The sequence below is a fragment of the Armigeres subalbatus genome, chromosome 2 (genome assembly GCF_024139115.2).
Source record: "Armigeres subalbatus isolate Guangzhou_Male chromosome 2, GZ_Asu_2, whole genome shotgun sequence".
Lineage (NCBI taxonomy): Eukaryota > Metazoa > Arthropoda > Insecta > Diptera > Culicidae > Armigeres > Armigeres subalbatus.
In genome coordinates this window covers 51,740,848-51,760,673 of record NC_085140.1, presented here as the reverse complement: position 1 = coordinate 51,760,673, position 19,826 = coordinate 51,740,848, and the positions used below count along the sequence as shown (strand labels likewise).

At 42.0% G+C, this 19,826-nt stretch overlaps 2 protein-coding genes and 1 long non-coding RNA gene across 8 annotated transcripts in view; 2 read left to right on the top strand and 1 right to left on the bottom strand.

Annotated features, from left to right (window-relative positions):
* The first annotated feature begins 1,443 nt into the window (after positions 1 to 1,443).
* LOC134214386 (uncharacterized) lies at positions 1,444 to 2,129 on the top strand. Its single transcript, XR_009979764.1, has 2 exons — positions 1,444 to 1,752; positions 1,836 to 2,129. It is a non-coding gene; the product is annotated as an uncharacterized LOC134214386 (long non-coding RNA).
* A 74-nt stretch (positions 2,130 to 2,203) lies between these two features.
* On the bottom strand, positions 2,204 to 5,177 carry LOC134214385 (uncharacterized). 2 transcript variants are annotated; one of them, XM_062693770.1, is made up of 3 exons: positions 4,624 to 5,177; positions 3,199 to 3,506; positions 2,204 to 2,779 (listed from the first exon to the last, which is right to left on the bottom strand). In XM_062693770.1, the coding sequence occupies exons 1-3, from the start codon at positions 5,147 to 5,149 to the stop codon at positions 2,267 to 2,269; spliced, it is 1,347 nt and encodes a 448-aa protein (XP_062549754.1). In that variant the 5' UTR covers positions 5,150 to 5,177; the 3' UTR covers positions 2,204 to 2,266. The 2 variants fall into 2 exon arrangements, with proteins under 2 accessions (XP_062549754.1, XP_062549753.1); XM_062693769.1 differs by lacking the exon at positions 4,624 to 5,177 and adding an exon at positions 4,209 to 4,491.
* Positions 5,178 to 8,217: 3,040 nt separating this feature from the next.
* The window catches only part of LOC134208651 (toll-like receptor 7), a 59,740-nt gene continuing 48,131 nt past the window's right edge, over positions 8,218 to 19,826 (top strand). For all 5 annotated transcript variants that reach the window (XR_009978684.1, XM_062684415.1, XM_062684413.1 and 2 more), the window contains exon 1: positions 8,218 to 8,345. The gene's annotated coding sequence lies outside the window, so the exon portion shown is untranslated. The remainder of the gene's footprint in view (positions 8,346 to 19,826) is intronic.

Genomic DNA, 19,826 nt, shown 5'->3' with positions numbered 1-19,826 from the left:
CTGGCCAAAATCAGGCGAACGCACGACACTAGCGCTTTAACGTATGACGGTCGAACTATTCAATCACAGCAACGCGTGAAAGTAGGAACATCGTTGCTTCGATAACAACTAAACAAAATCAAATGTCATACGCTAATCTTGCTTGTGTTTTTTTTGAAGTTTTGGAAAGTTTTTGGAAGTGTTTAGACGTGTATCGATCCTTTAATCACTTTCATGATTTCCCACAGCAGTAATGGGCAGAAACGGTCACCGTTGTGCTACAAATGATCTACCATCCCAATTCCCAGTATATCGACGAGAAGATATTCAGTAATATAATAAACATTCTGAAGCCGCAGTCAACATGCAGTGCTATCTCAGCTATCTATCTCAGCTCTTTTCTATACCCACCTTTTGCTTTCCGAGCGTATCGTCATCGATGTCACTATCATCGTCACATCCTTGGAAGGATGATAAGGAAGGCTGGACATTCAATAACAAGGTTGGGAAGAATCTCTTATATATCAACGTTCATCAGCTTATCAGGGATAATGGATGAGTCCGAAGATTACCCAGTCATAAACCCACGGATAGAAAAACATCGGCTGGGAATTGCCGTCCTTTAAATGTTACAATTGTAACCTAATTAAAAACTAGTAGCTAGAGTCAGGGTAGAAAAAAGTCAAACTCATTTTAGTGAAATCGCAGAGAATCGAGACAACATTGAATTCAGTCACCAATGAATCAAATGCCATGGAAAATGAATTGTTACTACCTCATGTGAGGTTACACTCCGTCAATCGCATTGTTGTTGTACCCACATTCTTCTTTACACTCATTCGTAAACTGTTGAACTGAGAATGAACACCTAAATAATTCTTATTCATTTTTGCCCCGATGATAATGACAGTAAACAAAATTCATTCCATGCATTTTCATCCAAGTGACTCTGAAATGCAAACCGCCCTCCACATTTCAAAACGCCTATAGTTTTTTTGTATTTTTATGTTCTATTGAAATTTATGATTCAAAATCAAATTAAAGTAGCAGTAAAATGGAAAACCATTTTGTTTTATCTATGTCCATAAATGTCCAAATTTGAATTTGATTTGAAAATTTAATCAAAGCCTTACAAATTGTTACCTCACTTTACTCTTCAATACATTTTTCGAAATAAATCTTTTTGTCCATTCGACCCTACAGTGCATACAAATTATTAATTGACTGCATTTTTATGATCATGTAACAAAAGAATATGAAATCCAAAAATATGTTCAACTGTACACAAATTGTTTCAAAAACAATTCAGTTCAATAATTGTTTGAATTTGAAATATCCGAATAAGTCATTAACGAATGTATGGCTAGATTAAAATATGTCAACATTGTCATTTCATATGGGACTAAGACATTGTTCTTTTTTAGAATTTTGTTCTGACAATTATAACCCCGCCTGCAACCTATCAATGGAATTTAGTAGAACTCCGCATCTTATGGAAGTACAAAATATTGTGAGTTAACGAATACTACAAAGTTAGTCATCACAGTCGTTATTTGTGCTTGTGATTTACGCTCCTATAAAACAACAGTGTCGATGTAGCTGAAACTGAATAAGCAACCCGAGCAACCCGCTTGAGTCTTGACAGATATGTTTCCATGAAGGAAGAAGTATTCCGTGAATTATTTTGTGAAAAAGGATATTTTTCAAGCAAAGCCGAAACAAAAGCAGCTGTGAGTTTTTGGAATTTGATTTGGGAAGCTATACTCTAGCACGGTAAGTGACAGCTGATTTCAAAAATCAACTTAGAATTTAGTTGTTACTAAATAATATCTATTGTATGTTTTGTCATATTCCAGGAAGATGATAGAGAAACGAATGTGTGCGAATGTGTGTCGGTGCCGCTCATTAGGACGAGCCCAGTTATCATGTTTTCCTGGAATTCTGAATGAATTGCAACACAACCCTCACGACGGCGAAATAGGATAGCCAGTTCAATGGATATGAAAACATCCGCGACTGAGATGCATACATTGAGAGGACCGTACACGATCTCATTGGAATTTCCCATGTTATACTTATTCACATCTGATTTACTGTTGTGATAATCCCTTATCAGCAAACGATAATACACGGTATGATAAAATTAGTAATTTTGCTCCTATGATTGAATAATATTACTGCATGATAAATCTGAGCCATGGAAATAATATAGTTAATAAAAATGATTATTTTCGAAAACTTTTATTTCTTTTATTATATTATATTGTGTTCGAGAGTCGGAATCAATTTATTCGTTAGCCATCCGCTTCACCCTATCTTTTAGTTCGATTTCCTTCCAATTGTAAGCTGCTGAAATCGCTTGTGGGAATAAAGCCTTGTTCAACTTTACCAGAAGAATATTCGTCAAGGTTTCTTCTGCCAGCTGCGTGCGGAAATTAGATAATACTAACCCAAGAGCACTGAAGGCTCTCTCAACGGAAACTTGGTTTGAAGGAGTGGCCAGTACAATCATGGATACGGCATGCAACTCCGGATGTGTTGTTTTCCGGCGCAACCAGTGGTCCCAGACATTATAGTTATGGTTTTGACGAGGTTCGAGATCGATAGACTGTAGCTGTTGTAGAAATCTGGTTTCGCTTAGTTCGTGATCCATATTCACGGATCCACCATACATCTCGGTGAGATATTCATCAAAGTCGTCGTTGTGTTCGGAGCTGTTCAGGGATACGTTTGGCATGTGAGAAGCAGATGAAGGCGTTTGCAGTTGGTGAATTCGCTGCCACGTTTCGTTGATGAAACCCTTGAGAAGGGATGATGAGAAAGAAAGTAAATTGGAGCATGTTCGCAGGCTATAAAATATAAATGATAGTATTCTTGTGTGATTCATGAAAATTTTATTGAAAAATGGGAGCATTAAGGTTCCCCCAAACATACGCGACGCGATAGTGTTATCGCTTGGCGACTGTCGCCGTTGGTATGGAGGCTTAAATGAAACAGCGACCCAACGATATAATCGCGGCGATTAGTTGACGCCGTCGCAGCGATGATATTGCTTGGGTTTGGGAGAGCCTTTAAGCAATAGTTCTCCCCATGTGTGTTGTTCGTGATTGTATGCGTGACAGAAGACGACTGATTCAGATGAAAAGAAAGAGAGCGCGAAGAATAAGAATCAACCGCCTTGAATGATTCTTATGACATTTTGTAAATGAATATATGTACCTGTATTTCCATTTTTTCCTCAGGTGAAAAAAACTTCGATCCTCGATAGTTAAACCTCGGATCGATGAAAAGAGCCATTTTAAAAGCTCTAGATCCACGCAAAGCTTTTAATCGCGTAGTCAACGAGTTCATCAGCTCAGGAGTAAACGGGTTTTCATTGAGCTTGCGCACTTCACTGATTGCCATTAGCCAGGCCATGTAGAAATCGGGTAAACATACATGCTCCGCCTGCATTTTCTTTGTACAAATGTACAGCGGTTTGAATGCCTCATAATAATTGTCAACGAAATTCCAGTGGTCGGTAAGATCTATGATGATCAAAGGTATATAAGTAATGTGAATCTGAGATATGTGAATTATTTCAATTCACGTATGATTTATCAAAAAGGCTATATGCAAAATTGCATATTTACTTTTTGATAAATCATACGTGAATGCGGGCGTCAATGGTAGATTTTTGGAAGCGCAATAAGGCAAAGGCAAAGGTGCTGTTTGAACGAGATGGCGCCACAACATTTAAAGTAAAATAAATTTCCTTGTATGGACAAATCATCCGTTCTCATTAACTACGCATCGCATCAATATGAAACCTAGGTCAAAAAGCAACAAATAATTTTTAGATTTTTTGTTCCCACGACTTGTTTTACAGTTCTAAACAATAAAAGAGATTTCATTGTACCTCCATACTAAATTCTAGCTGTATACTTTCAATTTTTTCAAGACTGTTCTCCACCTCGTGTGTGTGGAAGGAACATTGAAAGCTTACGATATCGAACAGCAGATGTCACTAGTGTATATGCAAAATTACATTGATACAAACAGACAGCAACACCACCTGTCGCCTGATAATGGAAATATTGCAATTATACCATCAGGTGTAGTGGCTGTTGTTAAAATATTTAGGAAGGGCCTCAAGCGGAATTTTTGCTAGAATGCAACTGACGATCTCCTATTGTGGCAGTTGATGCAATCGCCTTATTAAAAAAACGTTGGTGTGTTTACATACATACCGAGTTCAGGAAATTGAGTCGCTAGTTGTTCGAAGAATGATTTTTGCGTTTTGAAAGATTGCACCATCTCAAAAATACCACCCCATCTGGTTTGGCTCCAAATAGGGGGGTGCGAGGCACCATGATGGTCGAAATTCGTTTGGTACTTCACGTTTTTTGATTTTTTAGCCAGCTCGGTCAGACTCTTCACACCTGCATGGGATTTATTCACCACGTCTAAGATCGCCAGCTGCAGAGTGTGAACAGCACATCGCACAAGATTGATTCGCTCTTGGAACTCTTCATACAATTCAGAAGGTATATCTCGTGATGATTCTTGTTCGCCTGCAACTGACGAATGCAACTGACGATCTCCTATTGTGGCAGTTGATGCAATCGCCTTATTAAAAAAACGTTGGTGTGTTTACATACATACCGAGTTCAGGAAATTGAGTCGCTAGTTGTTCGAAGAATGATTTTTGCGTTTTGAAAGATTGCACCATCTCAAAAATACCACCCCATCTGGTTTGGCTCCAAATAGGGGGGTGCGAGGCACCATGATGGTCGAAATTCGTTTGGTACTTCACGTTTTTTGATTTTTTAGCCAGCTCGGTCAGACTCTTCACACCTGCATGGGATTTATTCACCACGTCTAAGATCGCCAGCTGCAGAGTGTGAACAGCACATCGCACAAGATTGATTCGCTCTTGGAACTCTTCATACAATTCAGAAGGTATATCTCGTGATGATTCTTGTTCGCCTGTGCAGTCAACATCCTCAAGGTTCTCTAGCAATGTCATTTGTAGTTCATTTCGCATTTTCTTCACTGCCGCCACCATATTGGCCCCGTTATCGACAGTAATTGAGAAAATGTTCCCAATGGGCACATTGTACTCTGCAAGCGTATCCAATATTTTTAATTTTAGGACTGCGGCAGTTTGGCTTTCTTTAACCTCTACCATTCCTATATAACAAGAAAGAAATAATCAAAAATACATTATTAGCCAAAAATAGCCTTACTGCAAATTGGATTCAAATGTTTGTAAATTACGTCAAGCTTCTAGGTAGAAAGTTCTTAGTAAGGGTCTTCTGCAGGTCAGTGATAAGCCGCACGGCTATAAAGAAGACCTTGCATAGGGCTAGGCTCAAATCCGTAACCGGTCAATGAAATTATTAGATGGGAAATTGTCTCGGTTTGCTTGGGCATAAGAATATTCGTGATAACCACATTCTATTACGATACCTGAAAGGTAACTGTCTTAAGTACCTCGCAGTTATCAAATGTGGATGTGAGTAATGAAAATTAAGCTGCGAGGTGGAAATGTACCAGTTGTGTGACGCGATGTAGTAAACTGTCTGTAATTGCCTAACTGTCCCATATGAACAGGAAACCCAACAAAGATGGGACGACTATGCGGTTACAGTGAAGGTGAAAGAAATTCAGTGGATTGGAGGATAACTTACCAAGAGTTCGAACCACGACCTTTTCCCCAAGAGTATATTGAACGTTTATTCCGAGAATATGTCTGTTATGACATGATGCAGAATCGACCTTTAAGCATATTAATTTATCCTTCATCTCATCTTTCAGGATCTGTTTGACACGCTGAGAAATAACACGTAAGTGTTCTCTGATGGTTTCTCGATTCAAAGTACATCCCACCGCTTGACAAATTGGCTCTAGTAGCAGTCGAAAACCGTCCCACTCGAAGCATGACAGTGGCAGCCCATGTTCAGTGACCAGCTTCGCGACAGCTTCGATCAAAAGCTGTAAGTCAATGGCGATTGGCCGTTTTGCCACGAATCGCGGCTTTTTCTCTGGTTGAACATAATCTTTCAGGAGACCGCATAATCTTTCAGGAGAAGCATAAGTTATTGGTCATCCAAAAAAATTCCGAAGTAAGGCCTTTGAATCTATACGCGTAACCAAAGATCCGTCCGCCGGTTGCAAATATAGTATATGCTCTGTGTGACTCATAGAACAGACTGTGTTCAAAGCCATAGTTATTGGTCATCCAAATAAATCCCGAAGCAAGGCCTTTAGATCTACACGCGTAACCAAAGATCTATCCACCTGTTTCAAATATGACACATGCTCTGTGTGACTCATAGAATAGATTGAAGGCCTTGCTTCGGGATTTTTTTTGGATGTTCAATAACTTATGCTTTGAACCCAATCTACTCTATGAACCACACAGAGCATGCACCATATTTGAAACAGGCGGATAGATCTTTGGTTACGCGTATAGATCTCAAGGCCTTACTTCGGAAGTTTTCTGGATGAACAAGAGCTTAAGCTTTGAACACAATCTTTTCTATGAGTCACACAGAGGATGTGCCGTATTTGAAACAGGCGGACAGATCTTTGGTTACGCGTGTAGATCCAAAGGCCTTGCTTCGGTACTTTTTTGGATGACCAAGAACTTAGGCTTTGAACACAATCTGTTCTATGAGTCACACAGAGCATGTACCATATTTGAAACAGGCTGATAGATCTTTGGTTACGCGTATAGATCTAAAGGCCTTACTTCGGACTTTTTTGGATGATCAATAACTAAGGCTTTGAACACAATCTATTCTATGAGTCACGCAGAGCATGAACCATATTTGAAACAGGCGGACAGATCTTTGGTTACGCGTGTAGATCTAAATGCCTTGCTTCGGGATTTTTTTGCGGACGGATCTTTGGTTACGCGTGTAGATCTAAAGGCCTTGCTTCGGGATTTTTTTTGGATGATCAATAACTTATGCTTTGAACACAATCTATTCTATGAGTCACACAGAGCATGTACCATATTTGAAACAGGCGGACGGATCTTTGGTTACGCGTGTAGATTTAAAGCCTTGCTTCGGGATTTTTTTGGATGACCAATAACTTATGCTTTGAACACAATCTATTCTATGAACCACACAGAGCATGCACCATATTTGAAACAGGCGAATAGATCTTTGGTTACGTGTGGGATTTTTTTGGATGACCAATAACTTAGGCTTTGAACACAATCTATTCTATGAGTCACACAGAGCATGTACCATATTTGAAACAAGAGGACAGATCTTTATAGATCTCAAGGTCTTATTTCATAGATCTCAAGGCCTTATTTCAGGAGATTCTTGGAAGTGTTTGAGCATAGATCGGAAGACATTCCTTGTTTCATATCACCAAAACCATGTACCATATCACGATCCATACTAGCGCACTATGACCTACAATAAACACCTAGCAAACAAATAGGAAGAAGCCCCGTCCATTATAAGTCCCAATTTAAAATTTTCTAAGTCCCCAGTAGGCATCAACATATAAAATTTTCAAAGTCTCCCAATAGGTTTTTTTACGTCGTTTTTTTAAATAGCGCGGTTTTTTTTACGTCGTTTTTTTAAATAACGCGGTTTTTTTTACGTCGGTACCGCGTAAAAATATCCGCTTGAAAAAAAAACCGCGCAAAACAAAACCGCGTAAAAAAAAACTTCAGTGTATTTCAACACATTTTTGAAGTCAATCAAAGGTAATTGCCTATTTCCGGGGATTAAGCCACCCGACTTGAACGTTAATTTACAATGTTATGAAAACTCATATGTGAATATGTACGTTATGTGGAAGATATTGATTTGGAAAATGTATTGGAGGTAACCACTTTCCCTTCGATGGGACTCGAACCCATGACCCTACAGTACGCTAGACTGGTGCTTTAACCAACTAAGCTACGAAGGACCTCCGTCGGCCTTCGCAACCTAGCGGCTACTGAACGAGCTCGAGATTCCCAAATTGGACGCATAGTCAAATCACTCGCAATCCATTTCTCAAGCCAATACTTCCACGTCCACATTAGAGGAGCGTGAGTATTTAGAATGTCTGGCGGCTATACACATGCTGATGAAGAAAAATACATCCGCCATTGCCCCCCCCCCCTAGACCGAGACTCTAGTCACGCCTATGTTGTCTGTCATTGAGCTCTTATCTAATTGATACAAGCTGTTTATCGGCACAAAAAAACAGCGACATTATCAAGGGTCACGAGCAGTGCTGCTCGTAAAGTTGAATGGGACAAATGGTTATCCCGGTATTTTCCTGTCGTTTTTATAAATATTGTATGTGAGTTCAGAATTCGTTGGAGGCGTACTGTTTCGAAAAGGCAATATTGGCAAATAGAGCTCAAGGTATGAAGTGCATATATTATTCAGTACTCTTTATGTGTATAGTGTATCCAGAGTTGTTACGGAGATCCTGAAATATTTTCCCCGCGAAAGCCGCGCCGACATGAAATCCATTCCGCGCCAAATCCGCGCGACCCAAAACTAAATTTTAAGAAAATACACGTTAAATATAAATTTTTCAATGATATGGAAATGCTAATATCATCTTCCAAACTTAGACGTACATGTTCATGATAGAATTAGAGGCGAAAGTATAGAATTGATAGTTCCGTTACGATACGGCAGGCATGAAGAATGCTTTTAAGGTTCCCCCAAACACACGCGACGAGACAATCGCGACGCGATTCTATCGCTTGGCGACTGCGATTCTGTCGCCGTTGGTATGGAAGCGTGAATGGAACATTGCCTGCAGCGACCCAACGATAGAATCGCGGCGACTAGCTGTCGCTGTCGCGGCGATGAAATCGCTTAGGTTTGGGGGAGCCTTTATAGAAGTCGATTTGAAAGCGAGCGGAGGGCAAAATATTTGTGACGGCACATTTCACATGACCTTCTTTCTGCCAAGCTCCCGTATGAAGGAGGAGGGAAGAATATCAGTGTGGATGCGGATATATCTCCACTGGCAAAAGGAAGGTGGTTTGACTTGCTCATATGCCATCGCGTGCGGAAGGATTTGCTATCGACGAGTACTGTCTCCAAATTTCTAATATGACATCAGCATTTAGTCGAATAGGATTTTTATTGCACAGTTCTGTTTTCTTGGACGCAATGGTTAATGTTAAGTGCTTGAAAATGACAGTATGGGTCTCCGGGCCTCCTATAAAAAGTTCGTTTTCGGAGCGAACATATAGCCTTTACGTATACATACTTTCTATACGAAAAAGGCAAAAAGGAAAGTAGCAAATGGCGCAAACAGTGATAATAGTGAAACAATATTTGTAGAAACAAAAAAAACTAAATTGTGAGCTTCGTGGCCGTGCCATTAGCGACGTCAATCGTGTAAACGCATGTGCTATGGAGTGTGCGTTCAATTCTCGCTTTTCGTGAAAAATTCTCCACTAGCCCACTGGTTGTTATGTGTCCGTTGTCTCATGCTAGGTGTTAAGGTGTTCAGTCTGTACGACTTCTGGTCGAAGATGGTGTTCCTGTCTTTTTCTATTTAAAAATATTGGAATGTTCAGTGCAGGAAATGGTTCAAATGTGGTGAAACATTACAAAAAAAAATCTAAAAAGAAAAAGTTTGGCGGAGAGGCACATTGTACATAATTGATAACTGATGGAAGTTATAGGAAGTGTGGTTTGGATCATCTATTCCAGAATATCGAAAAAGAAAAATGCGAAACTTGAAACGGCGCTGAAGAAACTTGCAGCTGTTAAGGCAAGCAATGCATTACTGAGCGCGGAATGTAATAAAGCTCAAGAAACGATCAGGAATCTACAAAAAATCAACAGGTAGCGAAGCTGGTGAACAGTGATGAATTACACGATATCATCGGACCATCAAGTGCTCACCGTCACAGGAACTAAAACAGATATTTCACCCTTCATGTCTTCCGTTAATCAAATGTTGGTTTCATCAATAACAGTGCCTGAGTACAAACCATCCTCGGACAGCGAAATGCTTGGACGCCAAGATTTTGAAGCATGAAGCTTAGTAGTGGATTCCATGAAGCTTGCCGGTATAACAGATGAGGGCACTCAGTACATATTGCTTAAAGTGGAGGCTAGTATTGTCCTGCACTCAGTGAAAAAAATCTGCTCTTTGATTTCCATCTAAAACGATTTTATAATCTTAACTGAGTAAGGCCCCATTCACAAATTACATAACAGGGGGTGGGAGGGTATCTGTGAGACTGTTACGGCCCATACAAAATTTAGACCCCTTCCAAACAAAAAAAGTTACGAGGGGGTGGGTGGGGGTTGAAAATAATCAATTTTAGCGTTATGTAATTTGTGAATGAACCCTAAGTGCAACTAACAGAGGGATATTTGAACTTTCTAAGGCTGTGAACCATTCCACCGATTCGTTTAACTTTTAGTTAAAATTTTCTCCGTGGTTCAAAATAACCCTGCTCCGGAGCATGGTTAGACTTGACAGTTCGATGGTTAAACTTTGTTCCCGAGAAAATTGGCGCCAAATCCATTTTGTTCCAAATAACTATCAATCTGTCAAATCGCAAATGGGTCAGCTTCGGGGCAAAATTTTAACTACGATGAGAAAATAACCATCGAACTGTCAAATTTTAACTAAAAGTTAAACAAACGGGTGGAATGGTTCACAGCCTAAATGTCATGTCAAACTGTAAAAAAAATGCACGTCATAGCCACAGGAGCTCGCGCTCTGAAAATATACTGGAGTGTATTTTCAGCGCACGTGCTCCCGTGGCTTTGGCGTGAATTTTTTTGAGAGTTGAATTTTCTTAGTTAAGATTATAAAATCGTTCAGATGGAGTGAAATTTTTACTAAACGTAGTTTTATTGTTGCAGAATTGAATAAGCTCATAAAATTGATTTTGTCTCATTTCAATGTGAAATAAGAAATAAAATAAGATAAATACTCAACATAAACACACTTGATCCCGATATTGCATATATTAAGGAATTTGTAGTATTCCACTGCATTTGCATATTATTGTATAACGTGCAACTTATTGATCTGTTAAGAATTTGAAAATAAACTATTTTGACCTTTTAATAGACTTTAAACAACTTGAACATGCTCAGCTCAAATAAGGATCAATTCTCCCCGATATGGGGATCAAGTCTCCCGCCTTTATGATCCCCCGTTCAGATCATCGAGGTCTTCAAAACCAACCGAGTGATTGATAGGATCCTGAACTTGTGTGTTAGTTGTAGAAACCCCATGGGACATCATTACATCAGTATTTAAAAAAATCCCAGATTAGCTATGGTACTCCAAGCCATTCTTGAGTTCAAATATTGGAGGTCTACAACACCAACGGAGTGATTCATAGGGTCCTGGGCTTGTGTGATAGTTGGAACAGCCCAATGGGACATCATTACACCAGTATACTAAAATCACAACATTCTCAGAGTTCCTGCGGTACTCCAAATCTTTCTTGAGTTCAAATATTGGAGGTCTACAACACCAACGGAATAATTGATAGGGTCATGAGCTTGTGTGATAGTTGGAGCAACCCCACGGGACATCACTACACCAGTATACACAAATCACAACATTCTCAGAGTTCCTACGGTACTCCAAATCATTCTTTGGTATAGATATTGGAGGTCTACGAGACCAACAGAGTGATTCATATGTTTCCGAGCTTGAGTGTTTGTTGATGAAGTCCCATTTGACATCATTACACCAGAATATACCCAAGCAACACCTCTTGTTTCTCAGTCTGGTCTGACTTATGCACAACGCGTCGTATTTGGAACTCCTTTGTGACACAAACAGCGCAAGAGGTGGAGCCTATTTGCAACATCTTGCGGTTACAATGAAAATAAAAACACAAAGCCAACCGGGAATCGAACCCTGGACCTTGAGATTTGCATCCTTCTACTATAACCAGCACACCAACAATTCTATTTGAAGATTCTGCTACAAGTGCACTACATAAACAACAAAGTCATTTGTAACTTCATTGTGCCTTATACGGAACATGCAGGGGACTGTCAAAAATTAAATACTGCTCAGCTGAGCTCAAAGTGTTTTGCAACATATCAGAAACATTGTCATAACAGCAATGAACCGAAGTGTTATTAATTCTGCAACTTATCTATTTTGTTTCTGATATGAAACACATCGAATTTTAAACCATCCAAGAAGTCAGATGGGTAGGATATTGCGACGCCACTCAAACGGAAATGAAATTGTGTTTTTGTGAAACTGGGAAGTGGCTCTAATGTGACTCAATGTATTGCCAGTGTCTTCAATGCAATTTCCTAACAAACACCTACCCGAGCAGCACAAGTCAGGCAAAACTGGTTGCAGCAACTTGATAGCGACCAAATCTGGTCACATATGAGTTGCAGTAACCTATGTGGAATATGTGTGCTGCTAGGGTATTTGAAAGATGTTGCGCGTGCTGCTTGGGTACACAATACAACATACCCAGAATATCGACGATACTCCAAAGCATTCTTGAGCTCAGATATTGGAGGTCTACAAAACCAACCGAGTGATTCATAGGTTTCCGAGCTTGTGTGTTAGTTGGTGAAGCCCCAACGGGACATCATTACACCAGTATATACAAATCATAACATTCCCAGAATATCTACGATACCATAAATAAGCTATTCCAACTCATAAAAATAGTTGAGCGTCGAAGATTTTCATGTTGATCTTTTTGAATATTAGGATCTGTACTCAAGGACAGTTTGGAGCTACGTAGATATTGAACGAATTCTGTAGTTTGTCTGTAATGGTGTTTTGAAGTCCCGTGGAGCTATTACAACTCATAAAACTAGTAGGGATATCGAGGATCTTCATGTTGTTCGATTTGAAAATTAAGATCTGTACTCAAGGATAGTTTGAAGAGCCGTAGATGTCGAGCGAAGTATGTAGTGTGTCCATAATGGTGTTACGAGGTACCGTAGAGTAGTGGGGATATTCAAGACCTTCTTATTAATCAATTTGAATATAAGGATCTGAGCTCGAAGACAGTTTGGAGTGTCGTAGAAATTCAACGAATACTGTAATGTGTCTAAAATGGTGTTACGAGATACCTTGGAGCTATCCAACTCATGAAAATAGTTGAGACATCGAAGATCTTCGTGTTGATCGTTTTGAAAATTAAGATCTGTACCCAAGAACAGTTTGGAGTGTCGTAGATATTTAACGAATTCTGTGGTGTGTCTGTAATGGTGTTACGAGGTTCCTTGGAGCTATACAACTTATAAAACTAGTAAGGACATCGAAGATCTCCATGTTGATCGATTTGAATATTAAGATCTGTACTCAAGGATAGTTTGGGGTGTCGTAGATGTCGAGTGAAGTCGGTAATGTGTCTGTAATGGTGTTACGAGGTACTGTGGTGCTATTCTAACTCATAAAAATAGTGAGGACATCGTAGAATTTCTTGTTGATCGATTTGAATATTAAGATCTGAATTCGGTTTGGAGTATCGTAGATATTGAAAAAGATCTGGTATACCGCTGGGCAGGAGCAGAATTTTATCATTAAGCATTTCAATTTCAATTATTTAACAAGAATTTGGTAAAGCATGGTGTTGATTCCTAAGAACATCAGAATTACAACTCAATGATAGTTTGGATGCTCTAGATCAGCGGTTCTCAACCTTGAGTTCAATAAGAGGCTACTGTGCCTCTTGTAAAGAGGCTTTGCATATTGGAAAGGCACTTCTGAGGCTATTGAAAGTACGCTTCCAAGCCTCTTGAAGGTGGAATTCCGAGTTTTTTGAAGGGAGGCTTCTGCTCCTCTTGAAAGGAGCTTTCCGAGCTTTTTGAAAGGAACCTTTCAAGCCGCTTTTCAAGAATACTTCTCGGCTTCTTGAAAGGAGGCTTCCAGGCCTCTTGAAAGGAGGCTTCCAGGCCTCTTGGAAGGAGGTTTCCAGGCCTCTTGAAAGGAGGCTTCCAGGCCTCTTGAAAGGAGGCTTCCAGGCCTCTTGAAGGGGGCTTCCAGGCCTCTTGAAAGAAGGCTTCCAGGCCTCTTGAAAGGAGGCTTCCAGGCCTCTTGAAAGGAGGCTTCCAGGCCTCTTGAAAGGAGGCTTTCAGGCCTCTTGAAAGGAGGCTTCCAGGCCTCTTGAAAGGAGGCTTCCAGGCCTCTTGAAAGGAGGCTTCCAGGCCTCTTGAAAGGAGGCTTCCAGGCCTCTTGAAAGGAGGCTTCCAGGCCTCTTGAAAGGAGGCTTCCAGGCCTCTTGAAAGGAGGCTTCCAGGCCTCTTAAAGGAGGCTTCCAGGCCTCTTGAAAGGAGGCTTCCAGGCCTCTTGAAAGGAGGCTTCCAGGCCTCTTGAAAGGAGGCTTCCAGGCCTCTTGAAAGGAGGCTTCCAGGCCTCTTGAAAGGAGGCTTCCAGGCCTCTTGAAAGGAGGCTTCCAGGCCTCTTGAAAGGAGGCTTCCAGGCCTCTTGAAAGGAGGCTTCCAGGCCTTTTGAAAGAAGGCTTCCAGGCCTCTTGAAAGGAGGCTTCCAGGCCTCTTGAAAGGAGGCTTCCAGGTCTCTTGAAAGGAGGCTTCCAGGCCTCTTGAAAGGAGGCTTCCAGGCCTCTTGAAAGGAGGCTTCCAGGTCTCTTGAAAGGAGGCTTCCAGGCCTCTTGAAAGGAGGCTTCCAGGCCTCTTGAAAGGAGGCTTCCAGGCCTCTTGAAAGGAGGCTTCCAGGCCTCTTGAAAGGAGGCTTCCAGGCCTCTTGAAAGGAGGCTTCCAGGCCTCTTGAAAGGAGGCTTCCAGGCCTCTTGAAAGGAGGCTTCCAGGCCTCTTGAAAGGAGGCTTCCAGGCCTCTTGAAAGGAGGCTTCCAGGCCTCTTGAAAGGAGGCTTCCAGGCCTCTTGAAAGGAGGCTTCCAGGCCTCTTGAAAGGAGGCTTCCAGGCCTCTTGAAAGGAGGCTTCCGGGCCTCTTGAAAGGAGGCTTCTGGGCCTCTTGAAAGGAGGCTTCCAGGCCTCTTGAAAGGAGGCTTCCGGGCCTCTTGAAAGGAGGCTTCCAGGCCTCTTGAAAGGAGGCTTCCAGGCCTCTTGAAAGGAGGCTTCCAGCTCTCTTGAAAGGAGGCTTCCAGGCCTCTTGAAAGGAGGCTTCCAGGCCTCTTGAAAGGAGGCTTCCAGGCCTCTTGAAAGGAGGCTTCCAGGCCTCTTGAAAGGAGGCTTCCAGGCCTCTTGAAAGGAGGCTTCCAGGCCTCTTGAAAGGAGGCTTCCAGGCCTCTTGAAAGGAGGCTTCCAGGCCTCTTGAAAGGAGGCTTCCAGGCCTCTTGAAAGGAGGCTTCCAGGCCTCTTGAAAGGAGGCTTCCAGGCCTCTTGAAAGGAGGCTTCCAGGCCTCTTGAAAGGAGGCTTCCAGGCCTCTTGAAAGGAGGCTTCCAGGCCTCTTGAAAGGAGGCTTCCAGGCCTCTTGAAAGGAGGCTTCCAGGCCTCTTGAAAGGAGGCTTCCAGGCCTCTTGAAAGGAGGCTTCCAGGCCTCTTGAAAGGAGGCTTCCAGGCCTCTTGAAAGGAGGCTTCCAGGCCTCTTGAAAGGAGGCTTCCAGGCCCTCTTGAAAGGAGGCTTCCAGGCCTCTTGAAAGGAGGCTTCCAGGCCTCTTGAAAGGAGGCTTCCAGGCCTCTTGAAAGGAGGCTTCCAGGCCTCTTGAAAGGAGGCTTCCAGGCCTCTTGAAAGGAGGCTTCCAGGCCTCTTGAAAGGAGGCTTCCAGGCCTCTTGAAAGGAGGCTTCCAGGCCTCTTGAAAGGAGGCTTCCAGGCCTCTTGAAAGGAGGCTTCCAGGCCTCTTGAAAGGAGGCTTCCAGGCCTCTTGAAAGGAGGCTTCCAGGCCTCTTGAAAGGAGGCTTCCAGGCCTCTTGAAAGGAGGCTTCCAGGCCTCTTGAAAGGAGGCTTCCAGGCCTCTTGAAAGGAGGCTTCCAGGCCTCTTGAAAGGAGGCTTCCAGGCCTCTTGAAAGGAGGCTTCCAGGCCTCTTGAAAGGAGGCTTCCAGGCCTCTTGAAAGGAGGCTTCCAGGCCTCTTGAAAGGAGGCTTCCAGGCCTCTTGAAAGGAGGCTTCCAGGCCTCTTGAAAGGAGGCTTCCAGGCCTCTTGAAAGGAGGCTTCCAGGCCTCTTGAAAGGAGGCTTCCAGGCCTCTTGAAAGGAGGCTTCCAGGCCTCTTGAAAGGAGGCTTCCAGGCCTCTTGAAAGGAGGCTTCCAGGCCTCTTGAAAGGAGGCTTCCAGGCCTCTTGAAAGGAGGCTTCCAGGCCTCTTGAAAGGAGGCTTCCAGGCCTCTTGAAAGGAGGCTTCCAGGCCTCTTGAAAGGAGGCCTCCAGGCCTCTTGAAAGGAGGCTTCCAAGCTTCCGAAAAAAAGGCTTGAAAAAAGGCCTGTGAAAGGATTACGTTCAGAAATTTTCGTTCCTCAAGGACCTCAACGACGAATGTGTTAATCCCTTGATCAACGGTAGTAAACCAAAATGTAACGTCATTTTTAATAATCAAACCATATACACACTAATCTCCGACAACACCCTTCTGATATCAAACGCCCAAAAAGGATATTTAAAGTCAAACTGTGGACCAGATAACCGAAGTTTAAAAGGAAACATGCTCATCCATTTCGAAAACTGCACGACCAAAGTTAATAACCAATCGTTTAGAAATGAAGAACTTTTGAGCGAACCAGAAATCATACATGGCGCATTCTACAATCTCAACCCAGATTGGACTCTGAAGGAAAAGCATGACCACAACAAAATTCACTGGAACATCATCCAAAACCGTCGACATCTGGAGCATGTATTCTTGAAACAGAATAATCTTAATTGGAAATTTTGGAGCCTGTTTGGAGGATTCTCATTAACCGAAATTGTAACTACAATCATCGTAGTATTCATCATACTCAAATATGTTAGCCACGGAACGGGACGATCCTCACCTAAGGAAAGAGTAGTTACGGAACCAATTCATCAATATCCCCGACCTATCAGCCGTCATAGACAGTATCAGGAACGCCCAGCAACAGCAACAGCAAATATCATCAACACTAACAAAACCAAGTCAGCAGAACCCCAGTCATCAGAATTCCATAACCGATTGTCCACCTGACTCCAAGTAGCCAACAGCCGCATCAGCAACATGCGACCGGACAGGACAGGACAGGATAATAATACCACTATAAAGATTAAATTGCCGCACGCAACATGGCATTCAAAGGTTAAGGGAATCAAAAACCATTTCCACTGGAATATTGCCCGACATTCAGGCAATGAACAGATATTTCCGGTTTGAACAGATGAAGTTTCCTCCAACAGTTGGCACCACTTCCATATGCTCCAAGACTCCAACTGCAAGTTGGGGCTTCCACGAGTATTGTTCTGGTCTTCTACCTGTAGAGGTTCTATTTTCTGCAGATTTGAACCACGAATGAATCACGAGATTCAAATATTTTTCAATTTTGATAAGAAAATTATTTTGAGCTTTTTAGTGGAATGTCTTCACTTGTCATAAGACGAGTTAATACAATCCCATTGAATTCCACCACCTAATTGTATCTTGACAGATACGTATTTCGACCTCAACAGTAAGGCCGTTCTCAGTGTCTCGTACTTGACTCGACTAAGTCGACTAAGTCGAGTCAAGTACGAGACACTGAAGACGGCCTTACTGTTGAGGTCGAAATACGTATCTGTCAAGATACAATTAAGTGGTGGAAATCAATGGGATTGTATTAACTCGTCTTATGACATGTGATTTTTCAATTGTTTTGGTGCATGAATGCGTCATTTTATGTACGGATCAATTCACTTTGCATTTACCGTGGCTTCCTCAGCTGCAACATAATCATTTCATTTAATGGAAAAACAATCAAACATGAATAGAACACTGCTGGAGAAGCCTGTGAGTTTATTCTATTTTGGCTCATATTCAAACTAGAATTGTATTCGAAAATTTGCAACCAAACTGAATCACTACTGATTTCACTCTAACATACCCGTCTAAATCCTTACAGATGCGTCTCCGAATTCCTTTGCTGGTATTTATTACGTAGATCTCCGGTCAAACAAAGTACACGAATACAATAACCTCCATAATATCAGCTCCGAACTTCTTCCGAACCAAACTTATTCTCGAAGTTTGACGTGTCAAACTAACTGATGCGTTGTTTAGCACATCCTTTTGCGAATCCAACACACAATTTGGGACATAGTGTGTTGGATTCAATCTGACGGTCATCATAACTCACACATCATTCCAACTTTTCTTGGCGTCGTCCCAACAAGCCATTGGGGTCCTTAAAACACGGAAATTACTTCAGCTTCACTTGGCTAGCTTCCCAATACTCCATGCCGGTCCTCAAAACATGCTAATCATTTTTACTTTGTTCTGCGGTCTTCAAAATACGCAAATCATTTTAACTTTACTTGACGGTTCTCCAAACACGTAAGTCATTTAATTTTTACTTGGCTGTCCACTAAACATGCCATGGGTAATCAAAACACGCAAATCATTCCATCTTTTCTTGGAAGTCCTCCAAACACGCCATTCTTCTTTTTCTTCGTATTGGCATAACATCCCCACACTGGGACAGAGCCGCCTCTCAGCTTAGTGTTCATTAAGCACTTCCACAGTAATTAACTGCGAGGTTTCTAAGCCAAGTTACCATTTTTGCATTCGCATATTATGAGGCTAACACGATGATACTTTTATGCCCAGGGCAGTCGGGACAATTTCCAAACCGAAAATTGTCTTGACCGGCGCCGGGAATCGAACCCAGCCACCCTCAGCATGATCTTGCTTTGTAGCCGCGTGTCTTACCGCTCGGCTAAGGAGAGCCAATACGCCATGAGGGTTCTCAAAACACGCAAAAAATCTTAACTTTTCTTGAAGGTCCTCCCAACACACCATTGCAGTTCTTAAAACACGCAAAAGATTTCAGCTTCACTTGTCGAGCTTAACAAAATGCCATAGCGGTGCTTAAAACACGCTCATCATTTTTACTTTACTTGGTGGTCTTCAATATGGGAAAATCCTTTCCACTTTTAGCGGTTTTACAAACACGCAAGTCATTTCATCTTCACTTGGCTGTCCCCTTAAAAAAGCCATTGCGGTACTCAGAACACGCGAGAAATCTCAACTCTTCTTGGCGGTTTTTAGAACACACGAATCATTTAATCTTTACTTTGTGGTCCTCCAAACACGCCATTGCGTTCCTTTTGGCCAAAAATCTCAACTTTCCTTGACGGTCCTCCCAACACGCCATTGCGGTCCTCACAACTCGCACATCATTCCATCTTTTGGCGGTCCTCCAAACACGCCATTGCGGTCCTCAAAACACGCAAAACATTTCATCTTCACTTAGCGGTCCTCAAAACACGCCAAACATAATCATTTTATCTTTTCTTGGCGGTCCGCAAAACACGCAAAACATTACATCTTCCATTGGCGGTCCTCCAAACACGCAAACATTTCATCTTTACTTGGCGGTCCTCCAAACACGCCATTGCGGTCCTCAAAACTCGCCAAACATAATTATTTAATCTTTTCTTGGCGGTCCTCAAAACACGCCATTGCGGTCTTCAAAACACGCAAACAATTTCGAATCTTCTTCGTTCCACTTACCAACACGCCACCACGACTCTCCCTATTCGCAGCACCGATTCCAACGTAAACATGAGCTTGAGCATGCATGATTATGATTGACCGCCCACGGTTTCTACTCCGTTATTGCCAGGCCAGCTGTAATTACACAGAGAACCAATAGATGAAGTTTGGGACTAACATCATCCTCAATTTGTAAGAACTGGTGACCCAAAAATAAGCAATACCAGCGCCGGCCGTGTCCGAATGCAGGTGAATTAAGGAATAGGTAGGAAATTGTTGACGCGAAAAACTTGCTTTGATAGAAG